This window comes from Ursus arctos, unplaced genomic scaffold (genome assembly GCF_023065955.2).
Source record: "Ursus arctos isolate Adak ecotype North America unplaced genomic scaffold, UrsArc2.0 scaffold_14, whole genome shotgun sequence".
In the NCBI taxonomy this organism is placed as follows: Eukaryota; Metazoa; Chordata; class Mammalia; order Carnivora; family Ursidae; genus Ursus; species Ursus arctos.
In genome coordinates this window covers 49,615,314-49,629,030 of record NW_026622808.1, presented here as the reverse complement: position 1 = coordinate 49,629,030, position 13,717 = coordinate 49,615,314, and the positions used below count along the sequence as shown (strand labels likewise).

General features: G+C 33.4%; 1 protein-coding gene across 1 annotated transcript in view; it reads left to right on the top strand.

Moving 5' to 3' along the window:
* The window catches only part of TMF1 (TATA element modulatory factor 1), a 30,487-nt gene extending 17,897 nt beyond the window's left edge, over window positions 1–12,590 (top strand). The window contains exons 9-17 of the mRNA XM_026501206.4: window positions 1,514–1,606; window positions 2,340–2,496; window positions 5,700–5,892; window positions 6,657–6,726; window positions 6,953–7,045; window positions 7,913–8,014; window positions 8,303–8,455; window positions 9,600–9,725; window positions 10,704–12,590. Of these exons, the coding sequence (XP_026356991.2) occupies window positions 1,514–1,606; window positions 2,340–2,496; window positions 5,700–5,892; window positions 6,657–6,726; window positions 6,953–7,045; window positions 7,913–8,014; window positions 8,303–8,455; window positions 9,600–9,725; window positions 10,704–10,847 (1,131 nt within the window). The 3' untranslated portion in view covers window positions 10,848–12,590. The remainder of the gene's footprint in view (window positions 1–1,513; window positions 1,607–2,339; window positions 2,497–5,699; window positions 5,893–6,656; window positions 6,727–6,952; window positions 7,046–7,912; window positions 8,015–8,302; window positions 8,456–9,599; window positions 9,726–10,703) is intronic.
* The last annotated feature ends 1,127 nt before the right edge of the window (window positions 12,591–13,717 follow it).

Sequence of the window (13,717 nt, the reverse complement as noted above, 5' to 3'; positions counted from 1 at the left end):
CCCTGCTGAGTGAGGAGCCCAATGTGGGGCTTGACCCCACAACTCAGATCATGACCTGAGCAGAAATCAAGAGTTGGGCACTTAACCGACTGAGCCACCCAGGTGCCCCTGGCCATATATATCTTATTGCAACTTCTTTGGAGAAATGTATTCAAATACTCAAATCCTTTGTCCGTTTTTAAATTGGGCTTTTTAAAAATTGTTTAATTGTGAGAGTTCTTTATTCTGCACATTAGGTCCTCATCAGATGTAGGATTTGCAAATATTTTTTCCCATTTTTGGTTGTCTTTCATTTTCTTGATAATGTCCTTTGATGTACAAGTTTTTAAATTCTGATGAAGTCCAACTTACTTATTTTTTCTTTTGCTGCCTATGCTTTGGGCGTCATATGCTTAATCTAAGGTTTTGCAGGTTTTCACCTGTTCCCTTCTAAGAATTTTATAGTCTTAGCTCTCATATTTAGGTTTTTTGCACATGGATATCCAGCTGTCCAGTACCATTTGTTGAAAAGACTATTCTTTCCTCATTAACCCCAGTGCAGTTTTGATTTAATTTTACACAAATGTGTAAAACATTTATATGATTCCAAAGTGAGAGCTATATAACAATATATTTAGACAGCAGTTGCTTCCAACTTAGCTCCTCCCCATCCCCTTTCTTTGCCTGTAAGTAACCATTTTATCAGTGTTTGGTTTATTTTTTTGGTGTTTCTATTTGTAAATGCGAGAAAATATATAAATCTATACAGTTACTTATATACTTCCACACATATATACACAGTACATTTATACCCATATTTATTTGTATTTCCTTCATTGTTCTTACATAACATATAATTTAATATTTATCCCATCTTACAGCTTACTTTCTTTAAATATTCTGGTGATCATTCATTCCATAATAGAACTTAGAGCTTTTTACAGAATTTCTTTTTACAGTTTTGTAATACTTCACTGTTACTATTTATACTGTTAATATATGGTTATTATACCACTGTTAATTCAGTCATTTTTTACTGATGGATATTTGGGTTGTTTCCAGTATTTTGTTATTGTAAATCACACCATGTGTTCCTGACCACTGGGTTGGATAAAATCTTAATATTTTAAATTAAAAGTATTCTAGAATAATAATAAAAATTGAGGGAGTGGGAGACAGAGAGCATATGGGGCTACCATTTATAAATCATCACCTTTTAGGGGCACATGGGTGGCTCGGTGGCTTAAGCATCTGACTCTTGGCTTTAGCTAAGGTCATGATCTCATGGTCGTGGGATTGAGTCCCACATCGGGCTTTGCACTCTGTGTGGAGTCTCCTTGGGATTCTCTCCCCTTCTCCCTCTGCCCCTCATTGGATAGTGTAAGTGTTATACATAAACAGTAAGTCAGCACAACATTGGATAGTGTAAGTGTTATACATAAACAGTAAGTCAGCACAACACAGTATGTAGTTAGGAAATTATAAGTAATGTTTTGATATTGTTTGTCGTAGTGTATTGGTTCTTCTCATACAGGTTGGAGACCTTAGGCTGGCACTGCAACGTGCAGAACAAGCAGCTGCCAGAAAAGAGGATTATTTACGCCATGAGATCAGTGAACTCCAGCAGGTACTGTCATAGTTTTGCTAAACACAAATCTAAGGTGTGTTTTCCTGGAAATAAAAAAAAATCATGGTGGAGATAATGTTCGTGGAATTGAGAGGATTACTACCTTACTTTATCATTTGCTGTATTTTTGTGGCTTATATGAATAAAACCAGAGTGGACACCTTAAAAATAAACATGAAAAGTCTTAATTTTGTTTTATAGAAAATAATTTTATAATGATAGATTTATTTCGTGTTAGTATTGTTTTTTGATTTGTTATAGCTAGTTTATTAGTATCAGTCTTTGATTACTGTGGGGCAGATAATCAGTGCCAGTTTTTATACCACTACTCTATTAATTTTCAGTCAGTAAACATGCATGGGAAAGGGAGAGAAAATGCAACTCAGGTTGATCTTTCTGTTTTTGTAAATACTTAGAAATATTTGGATGATGAGGCAACTGCTAGGAGGTTTGGATGATAGTCTTTTTTACCTTAAGGTAATCAAAAGCTATCTTTATATTAGAAAAGCTTTGTAAAGAAGCACTTATTTAGATACTGTTATGCATTCTAACTCTAACTTAAGGATTGAATAATTAGAAAATAATGTAATTAGAAAATAATGTAATTAAAAAACAAATAACTTTATCTTGGTGAAATAATATTTTCCAGAAATCTTTCATAAAGTTTGTTTGCTAGTATTTTTAGAGTTTTCATTGCTGTTAGTGGTAATGACTTAAGAATTTCATGATTCAGAGACTCCAGGAAGCAGAGAATCGAAACCAAGAGCTGAGTCAAAGTGTTTCATCAACAACAAGACCGTTGCTTCGACAGATAGAAAATTTGCAAGCAACTCTAGGGACCCAGACATCATCGTGGGAGAAGTTAGAGAAGAATCTTTCTGATAGACTTGGTAACTGCTTTAGTTCTTAAGCTCAGTGCAGAAGCCCTTTCCTCTTGTTTATAGAATTAGAATAATGGTATGAAATTGAAATTCACTTGATTTGATAGTTATACATTATGTCTAACTCGTAGCATTTTACCTCTTCTCCTTTTTTACTTTTATTTTCTAATATCCTAATTGAGTCTTTCAGACCATTTGTTTTCCCTTACACCGTGTGTCAGATACTGTCCCATATACTTCCATGTCTTCCTTTCATATTTACAGACCACTGTACTCATTTTTTTCCATATCTTTTGCTACATCTGACCTCTTTCTAGCTTGTCTGCAATAATGTAAGAGGTAGAGATCGGGTATGATTCTAGTCCTTGTTAGAATTCCAGGAGCAGAGATGGGTCTACGGAGGACCCCGATCAAACTCTACTAGACAGATTCTGTGGAGTCTTTAGAGTCTTCTATATAGAAGTGCCTCAGGTTGCCCTTATGTGCTGTTATTAAGAAAATAATTATTCCAAGATGTTTATGCAAGCACAGATAAGTAGCATATATATATGTATGCATATATATATGCTATATAAATAGCATATGTATATATGTGTGTGTATATATATACACACACACAAATACACACACACATATATACATACACACATATATAAGATATCCCAGAAGATGGCTATTTGATGAAAAATTCATGTGTCCTTTCTATACCTAAAACTATTGTAATTTGAGAGACACCGTGGTACAGTGATAAAAGCAGGCCTGAATGGGTGTCCCTGTAAATCATAAGGGGTAGACTAGATTAGAGGTTTTCAAACAGTGTTCAGTGGATCCCTTAGATGTTTTAGGACTAGCTGTCATTGTGAGAGGGCAGGTCTATAATTAAGGTGCTTGGTATATCCCTTCAGGCTGCTTTAATGAAAGTAGTGCCTCCTTTTCGATCTTTTTAAATTTTTCGGTTCCATGTGAGATGATGTCTGGAAAACGATTCATCTGCTTAAAAAATCACTGAGCTAGATGAACCTTTTTATATTGTTTAATTTATAGGTATAAATTTTAGGTCTGTCATTTGTTATTAAGACCCATTTGCTGTGAAAATGAGACATCTGAAAATGACACCTTCTGAAATGAATATTTTTTTAGCAGTAAATGAAAAGTAGAAGCTGTTATTCTTGTGGTTTTTACATCCTTTTAGGGATATGTGGTATTGTGCTGGAATATAAGCAAAGCCATGGGACACACATACCAAATAATGCTTTTAATAGGAGCACAAATACATTACATAACAATATAAAGTGAAAAATAGAGATAGTATTAGGTCTACGTTGATGGAGAAAGAATAAATCTCAGAGTTTTATCCACTAATCTTTTTTTAACTGAAATTTTTTATTGAGATAATTGTAGATTTACATGCAGTTATGAGAAATAATACAGGTGGATCCTTTCATGCTTTACCCAATATCCCCAAATGTTAACACTGAAAAATTGTAGTGTAATGTCACAACCAGGGTATTGACATTGATACAATGTACTAGTTTTATTCAGATTTCCCCAGTTTTACTGGTGCTTATTTGTGTGTGTGTGTGTCTGTCTGTATTAAGTTCTGCACAATTTAACATTTGTGTAGGTTCATGTACCCACTCAAGATGTTGAACAGTTTCAACACCACAAAGATCCTTCATGTTGTCCTTTTAGAACCTCACTTTGTCACCATCGTGGCCCTGCTTTTGTGTTCCAAATCTTGGCAACCACTAATCTGTCCTCCATCTAAAATTATGGAATTTCAAAATGTTATATAAATAGAATCATATACTGTGTGACAATTTGGGATTCGCTTTTTCTCTTGCAGCATAATTCCCTGGAGGTTCATTAAGTTATTGTGTGTATCAGTGATTTAGTCTTTTTATTGCTGAGTGTGTTTCCGTGGTATGTGCTTACCACGTTTTCTTTAACCATCTACCTGATGAATGATACCTGGGCTTATTTCTAGATTTTTTTCCATACAGATAAAGCCGTTGTGAACATTCTTGTCCAGGTTTTAGTGTGAACATGTTTTCATTTCTCTGGCTGAATGCCTAAGTGTGCAGTTGCTGGGTTGTGTGGGTAGTTGTATGCTTAGTTCTTCAGGAAAACGCCAAATTGTTTTTCCAGAGTCGCTATAGGTATGACAGTATACCTTGCCAGCATTTTGTGTGGTGTCTGTTTTTTCTTCTAGTCAAACAGACAGGCATGTAGTGATATCTTACTGTGATTTTCATTTGTATATCCCTAATGACCAATGTTGCACATCATTTCATGTGCTTATTTTCTGTTTGTACATCCTCTTCAGTGAAATACCTTTTCATGTCTTTTTTTTTTTTTTTTTTAAGATTTTATTTATTTATTTGAGAGAACGAGAGAACAGCATCAGGGAGGAGGGGCAGAGGGAGGGAAGAAGCAGGCTCCCTTGCTGAGTCAGGAGGCCGACACAGGGCTTGATCTCAGGACCCCGAGATCATGACCTGAGCCGAAGGCAGACACTTAACCAATTGAGCCACCCGGGCAACCCACCTTTTCATGTCTTTCACCCATTTTCTAATTGGATTCTCTTTATTTTCATTGGTGAGTTTTCATTGGTGGGAAATTCTTCTTTATATATTCTAGACACCGGATAATGTGAATTGCATTTTTTTCCTCCAGGTCTGTAGCTTGTCTTTTTATCCTGTTCACAAAAGCAATAAGTCCAATTTATCAGTTTTTCTTTTTCTTTTTATGGCTCTGCTTATCAGACCAAGTACTCTTTGCCTGTCCCTAGATCCTGAAGATTTCTCTTATGTCCTTTGGTTTTTTTCTTATAAGTTTTATAGTTTTTTGTTTTGCACTTAAGTTTATGATCTATTTTGAGTTAGATTTCATATACGCTGTAAATTTAGTTTGATTTTTTTTTTTTGTCTGTAGATATCCAATTGCTCCAACAGCATTTGTTGACCCATTACTCTTTTAATATGTGCCTCCATGTTCAAATTAAAATATTTTAGGAAGAAAATAATAAAGCAGATAGAAGTTAAGATTTTTTTTTTTTTGTCTATGTAGGCAGTCCTGCGTTAGGCAATAAGCAGTTACAGATTTCAGTGTGGCTACTTGAATCATTAACCGTTTGAAGTCAGAATATACTTGATATCTTGGCCTTTTTGGATGTAAGTATATGTGATTTTTCTTTTTTATCCTACTATCAGGTGAATCCCAGACTTTGTTGGCAGCAGCAGTTGAAAGAGAACGTGCAGCTACAGAAGAACTCCTTGCCAACAAAATTCAGATGTCCTCCATGGAGTCACAGAATTCTCTCTTAAGACAGGAAAACAGTAGATTTCAGGCCCAGTTAGAATCAGAGAAAAATAAGCTAAGAAAACTTGAGGATGAAAATAATAGGTGAGCATGTTTCTTGAGTGTTATTCTTGGTAGTTTCGAGACATCTTAAAGCACTTAAAAAAAAGATGTTACAGTGTTTAAAGTCAGAGTCATTGATAATAGGATATTATAGCAGGATGGTTTTGGGATTCATCGAACTTTACATAGGCTCGTGAAATTGTGTGGCATGTTCTGTATTTGCATTTTCCAGGGAAAGGATCCATTACTTTAATCAGGTTTTTTAAAGGAATCTGTAACTACAAAATAGTTTGGAGACCACTCATTGGAGTTATTTTTAGATTTTACAGGGGTCTTAGCAGTGTTCCAGTCTTTCTAAATAAATGTCTGGGTTCTTTGGAACTACAGGCTATAAAATCCATCTATCTGAAATTATATTAAGGCTGTGATTAGTGTGATTTTGCTCCCTGAGTTCTTCCTTAGAAATTTTAGTTTAAAAATAAATGGCCAAGTAAAAATGATTTATGAAGTAAAATACCAGTATCTCTACAAATATATTCATAGGACTCCCTAATAAGCTTTTGCAGAATCTGAACCTATTCCAGGATGGTGGTATTCAAATTCTTTTTAGAAAGTGTCTTTTTAAATTAAAGCCTAGCTCAGAGCAGCAATGTAATAAAATGCACAAAAGTAGTAGCTCGGCTTCTGAGTATAAACCCCCTGTCATCTGGAAAATACATTTGGAAAATCAAGCTGATAGTAGAAATGTCTATTAAAGAGTTAATAAAGTCGTGAGTTTTCAGTAGCACGTACTATCATCTTTGTAGGTACCAGGTTGAATTAGAAAACCTAAAAGATGAATATGCAAGAACACTTGAAGAGACAAGGAAAGAAAAGGTATTTACCAGTGTTCACTTGCCTCTTTGGGCTTCCACTAGAGAATGGTTGGGGATGGTAGCCAACTAATGAGATGCCATGGCGAAGTGGGCAATGTGACTACTTTCGGAAGTTGGTCTTTAGTAGTAGAACAAATAGGAATATATACTTTATGTTCCTGACTTTGGAATGGACTTAGAAGGATAATTTAACACAGAAGTTATCTAACTGTACCTCTCTCCACTAGACACTACTGAATAGTCAGTTAGAAATGGAGAAAATGAAAGTTGAACAAGAAAGGAAGAAAGCCGTTTTCACCCAAGAAGCAATAAAAGAAAAGGTATTCACCTTGGGTTTTGTTTTGTTTTTGGTGTAACCAGTTAGTAGCTGTTGTGATTAAGCATTGTTTGTAATTTTAGCTATACCTTGTAAATATCCTCTTATGTCTAAAATCAATAGAGTGGTGAGTTCTAGTATCATAATCAGTATCCTGTTAGAATGGGCCCAAAGCAATTTGAGTTTATCCAAAGAGATCTGTAATATCTAGGATTTGAATGATAGAATCTGTTGCCCATTTTTAAATGAATTTTGTGGTCTTTCACAGAAACTAATGCACTTCATTGGGCCTCTAGGCACTTTGGGAATAAAACTGGTTTATTCACTTTATTTCTGGTTAAGGAAGGTAATTTTTCTAAAGTGAGTTTTCTGTATTTGAAGGATTGGAGTATACCTGGCAGTTAGCATGTTATAGTAAAACTGCCTGTATATACATGGAAATTACCTTTTAAATTTATTTAGAATTTTAAAAATACATATTAAAAATAAAATGAATAAGCCAGAAACTTGATGGCTTATAAAACTCATTAGTAATCTTACTCTGAAGAATTAGGTTTAATTGGTGATATGTTATATAATATATAATAATATGAAGAAGTTAGTTCATATACTTGTTAGAACAAAAACATTCTCATTCCATTAAAAATAAATTATATTGTTAATATAAATGAGTCCTGAGATGATTTGACCAAGTCTGTCTACAATTTTAAATTACTATTGTGCCTTTAATAAGACTTCAGAAATCCTATCTGTAACATTTCATGAGGAAATGAAAATGAGTCTTTGTTGTCATTTGTCCTAGAAAAGTTTCTTTTTTTATTTACCATTTTAGTCTTTAATGTGACCTGAATGTTTTTTTTAACTCCTTAAGGAACGGAAGCCATTTTCTGTTTCTAGCACTCCCACCATGTCCCGTTCGAGTTCAATAAGTGGAGTTGATATGGCAGGGCTACAAACATCTTTTCTGTCTCAGGTGATATTTTATTTCTTACATGTGCCTAGTTGTTAAACTCAATGATGATAAAGGAAATATGCAGGTAGCATTTTGGCTGTCAGCCATGACCTTGCCATTCCATAGGCAATTCATCTGTATATTCATGAAGGAGTGCTAATTGCCCTGAGGAAGTAGAGAAGATTTTCTGCCTTTGAGAAAGTCACAGACATTTTAAAGCAAGAATTAGCAGAACCATTTTGTTTGACCCTTAATCATGGAACTCGGTTTATAATAACTGAATAACTGTATATGGTTTGTTTAATATAGGATGAGTCTCATGATCACTCATTTGGACCAATGTCTGTATCAGCAAATGGAAATAATCTTTATGATGCTGTGAGAATGGGAGCAGGATCCAGCATTATTGAAAATCTACAGTCTCAGCTAAAGCTAAGGGAAGGAGAGATTACTCATTTACAGGTATTGGAAAAATGAAATGTGCTACAGAAGTAAATGAAATTTTGGGCCCAGTAAGTAGCACCCTACATCTCCACTTCACTTCTGAGCAAATTGAGAAATAAAGTGAAATAATGGCATGTGAAGTTTAAAATATATCACATACATTAATGATAAAGACTAGTTGGAGAAAATAGCCAAAGATGAGTGACAGATGAGCCTGCTAACTGACTGCCAGAATTAGGGTGACTTATCTACCCTGTCACAGTGAATGTGGGGCTGGAGTGGGCCTCCCTATGTGTTGTAGCCTGCCAGCTAAGACTTGCAAGCATCTAGGAGCAGAGAACTGGCAGGCATCTTTTCCCAAACATTAAAAAAAGGGACGTCGCTAATCTGAATAGTCATTTTATTATTCTCAGATTTACCACTTAGATAAGTCACTCCCCCTTGTGAGGAAGGAATGAAGGAGATAAGAGAGATTAGAACTAGAACATCCTGCACGTGAAAGGAAGCAGCATGAGTAGGGAGACAGCACCCTCCCATCTTTTACCTTATTTTTTAAAAACTGAATGTGGTAAGATGTTAAAACATTTTACCTATTTTCATTGTTGCACTTGATATGCTCAGAGGTAAATCTTCCTTTTATTCTCATTATATGATTTTAGTTAGTTGAAATATTACTCTAAAAGAACAAGCCTTTGAATTGGAAAATAAGATCAGAATAATCTTCATACGTGTTTCATGTAGCCCAGGGTGCTGTACTTGAGGGCCCGGATTAACTTCTTGGGTAGTAATGATAGATCCTATCAATACGACCAGCAGAGGTGGGGCTGTGTTAAAGTATGTTTTTATTTCTCTGAATTTCTGTAGTAATTTAGAATGACTGAAATATATGCTCTTTCTCTAGAGAAAAATATAGGGCTGGGTATTTCAAACAGATGATTGAATTTTCTTTAGTTCTTTTTCTTTCATAGTAAGCCCTGTAAACAGTAACCTCTGAAGAGAGCAGAAACTCTTGTTTTTGCCACCATTTCCTTAAGAAAGAGTTAGCTCATGGCTATATGCTGACATACTATTTCTCCAAAAATAATATTGCATATATTTATATTAGTAGAAGTAGTAATAAGATATATTTTTATTTAAATTACTTTCTGGTAATACTTCTTAGCTAGAAATTGGCAACCTAGAAAAAACACGTGCAATAATGGCTGAAGAGCTAGTTAAATTAACAAATCAAAATGATGACCTCGAAGAGAAAGTGAAGGAAATACCCAGACTTCGAACTCAGCTAAGAGTAAGTGTTCTTCGTTTAAGGATGAATCCAGGGGGGCACCTGGGTGGCTTAGTTGGTTGGGCGGCTGACTCTTGATTTCAGCTCAGGTCATGATCTCAGGGTCACAGAATCGAGCCCTTTGTCAGGCTCCAGGTCAGGCTCCACACTTCGCAGGGAGTCTGTTTCAGGATTCTCTCTCTCCCTCTGCCTCTTCCCCTGCTCACTCACATGCACGCTCTCTCTCTCTCTCTAAAATGAATAACTTCTTTAAAAAAAGGATGAGTCCAAGGAATTTTTATCCAGTTACATTAAATTTCATATTGTTAGTTTATATAAAATGCATAAGTTTTAATGATTTCTTTGAAAACGGTATTAATATTTCAGTAAGGAAGTTTCAGGAATTTTCTTCTTGTCACATTACACAAAGTATTTTTCATAATCGTGTCATCCCCAAAATAGGAAAATAATTGGATTTTATTTGGCCAAGGCTCATTTATAATACTGCTTTTTTACATGGTCTTATTAGCATTTTGTTCATTGATGGTTCTATGTGTCATCACAATTTGTGTATTTGGTGTTAGGAGTCACTGTTAAGCCATATATGAGAATGTATTTTCTTTCAACTTTTTTTATGGGGTAAATGCCAGGTAATACTTAAACCACAATGAACCAGAGAGATTAAAATTTGATCACGTGTGTTTTAATGAATGGGGAAAAAAGACAGATTAAGCTTTATATAGGGAGAGTTGTAGATTAGTGGAGAGATATAATAAAATTGATAGCCATCTGGCTTGGGTTTTTTTGTTTTTGTTTTTTTTATAATTCCTTTATTGCTATTTATTCCATCAGATTGGAATATCATTTTAATTTTTATAAGGGATGACTAGGTACTTTTATTTAGATTGTAATGTGTTTACTCTTGACTCATTTCTAATATAAGTATAATATTAAAGATGTTTTGTACAGTTATTTTAAAAATTATGAACACATGTTTTGTAGGATTTGGATCAAAGATACAACACTATTCTGCAGATGTATGGAGAAAAAGCAGAAGAGGCAGAAGAACTTCGATTAGATCTTGAAGATGTAAAAAATATGTACAAGACTCAAATAGATGAACTTTTAAGACAAAGGCTTAGTTAACTTCTGAAAATTACATTCCTGTCAAACTGAATGTAAACACTTAATAGCTAAATGTAGACTTCCAATAAATTCTTTTATAGAATTAGAAAGTGGAATTTACTGTAGAGTTCAAAAACTGAAAAAAATTGTTTTATAGTACATAGTAATATTTGCAGTTAAATTATTTTGTGCAATATTTGAACTTTATTTTTGAAACTATTCTTTAAAGATTTATTTTTTAAAGCATCAGTTGTTTTTTGTTTTTGTTTTTGTTTTGGTCTTGAATAGCACAGAGATTACTTTTCCTCTTATCAATATGGTTAGGGAAGGAGAGTAGGGTTCATATGTTGTATTGTAAATATATAATTAATTGTATCTGTAATTTATATGTGTTTGTATATATTAAGGACATTTAAAGAATGATATTAACATATTGAAACTTTGAAATCTTTCACATTTCAACATATCTAATTACTACTTCATGAAAATGGACATTAAGTGTTCTAGTAAAAAAAATTATTAAACCTGCAGTTACTAAATTTTGAACTTTTTTTTCTTTTAAAGTAGAAGTCACACTGACACTGTCTGAAGTTTAAAGGGCAAATGATTTAAACTTTAAAATTTGTGGTCTTAGAATTTCTTTCACCCAAATTCTGCAGTTAAGTCTGTACAAATTTTGGTACCTCTCTGGTGAAAGCTCTAGCTATTCAGTTAGTTATATAGGCATGATTGGATAGTGGAAAAATTTTACTTACAATGATTTTGTTCATCTTAAAAGTTCATCAGTGACATTTGAGTGATTTTGAAGAGGTATTGTTTTACTACCCTATAAAATTAAAAGTGAAAATAATACCGTGATTTTCTCTTAAAAAATAATTGTTCACATTTTGTAAAGCCTTATTTTTTGGCACATTAAAAATCAATGTTTGATATTATAGTATATTCATAACAATGTAGAGAAATTATTGGAGTTAATTTAAATTTGGCATTCTGCAGTTCTGTATAATTTATTTTTTATTTTTTCTCAAAACTTTACACACGAAAATAGTGTGGAATAGCTTTAAAAAACAGCTATGCTTTCTTCCAAGTGTTATTTTGTTTAAAAGTTAACCAGGCCGTGTTTTGGATTTGTGAAATATTTTGATACATTTTATTACTGAAAGTCATTTAGCTGACTTTACTTGCAAATAAAAATTCTCATATAATTTTTAGTTGAATTTTAAACACTAGAACTTTGGAGTGTAACTACAAGCAAGCCATGTTGAAGAATTTGGAATGCTTTTCAGGGCAATTCAAGTGACCTCATTTTTGTTCTTTTTTATTCCCGACGGTATTTCTGTCATTGGATCTCTGATTTGTAGCACTAATAAATATTCTTTCAGTGCGAACCAAATTCATAAAATTAATTTTCTATATTTTAGTGGTAAAAAACAGTGTAATAGCTTTTTGTCAGCTTGAACTTTTTGGGGGGGGATTTTTTTTTTTAATATTCAGGGGCTGACAAGGAATGACAAGACTAATAGCAATAAGAAATGTACAAAATTAGAAAATATAGGAGACTTAGGTTGCAAAATTGTCGAGCGTTTGAAACTAGAAGTTCAGGAATTATGAAATTATTCTTTTAAACTATCCATTAGCAAGAGAATAAAACCTTCAGTTGTCGAGAAAAGATTGAAATAAAACTCATACCTTTCAATTTCATAATATTAAACATTCTCTTTTCTTAATTCTTATTAACATTAATAAAATCAGTTCAATTTAAAATTTTAAAGTGTCTTCAATTTATTTAACTTAAAAATGATAAGCAGTTATTTAGGGCTCTGGCTGTATATTATTACCATATGTTCTTTATCCAAAAATTAATAATGGATATTCACATAGATTTATTGTACACTTGGATCTCTCAATACATTTATAAGTTGAGAAGGTGTAGTGAATAAGTTTCTTGAAAAACTCCACTAAGTGGCAGAATACCTATTGAAACATTGATTGCTATATTTTACTGTTGGTCATTAAAACTTCTCTATCCATATTTTATAAAATAATGTTTATATTTTAATGGTTAAGAGAATAGTTTGCAGTCAGATGTTTCTCTTGAAAAGAAAATAGATAACTAAGAATCATAACAATTTTAGAAATATAAAAAAAGAGTAAAAGAGGTGTGAGCCTTGTTAATATATAAACAAGTGAGCACAGACAGTAGGTGTTTTTCCAACTCTTGGGAAGCTAGATTGAGACTACAAGTGTTTCTTTTCCTTTGACTCTTTGTTGAGAAGTTTCAGTTGTACACTGTTTAGCATATGGGAATGTATTGAATGTGTCTATATTGTGATTTAAGGTATTCTAAATACAGATAATTTCTGATCTAGGGAAACATGAGTTTCTGTAGTTAAGCAAGTGAAATTTTTTTTTCTCATGATTCCTCAATTGGCATTTGATTTCTGAATTGAAAATTTTATTCAGATGCTTATTAAAAGTATATGATTTGTAGTATTTAGAAAAAAGCTGGGGCGCCTGGGTGGCACAGCGGTTAAGCGTCTGCCTTTGGCTCAGGGCATGATCCCGGCGTTGTGGGATCGAGCCCCACATCAGGCTCCTCTGCTATGAGCCTGCTTCTTCCTCTCCCACTCCCCCTGCCTGTGTTCCCTCTCTCGCTGGCTGTCTCTATCTCTGTCAAATAAATAAATAAAATCTTAAAAAAAAAAAAAGTAAAAAGAAAAAAGCCACAAGGGAAAAGAGAAAATGACTATAGATATCTTTATCTTGTTTTTCTATTTCCTGGTGTGTATACATTTTCTTCTAGTGTATCATAATTTTTTATTTCCCTTTAAAATTCTAATCTTCCCTATTCCATTCAGTTTTACACTATAACTTTAATTTCATATTTTGTA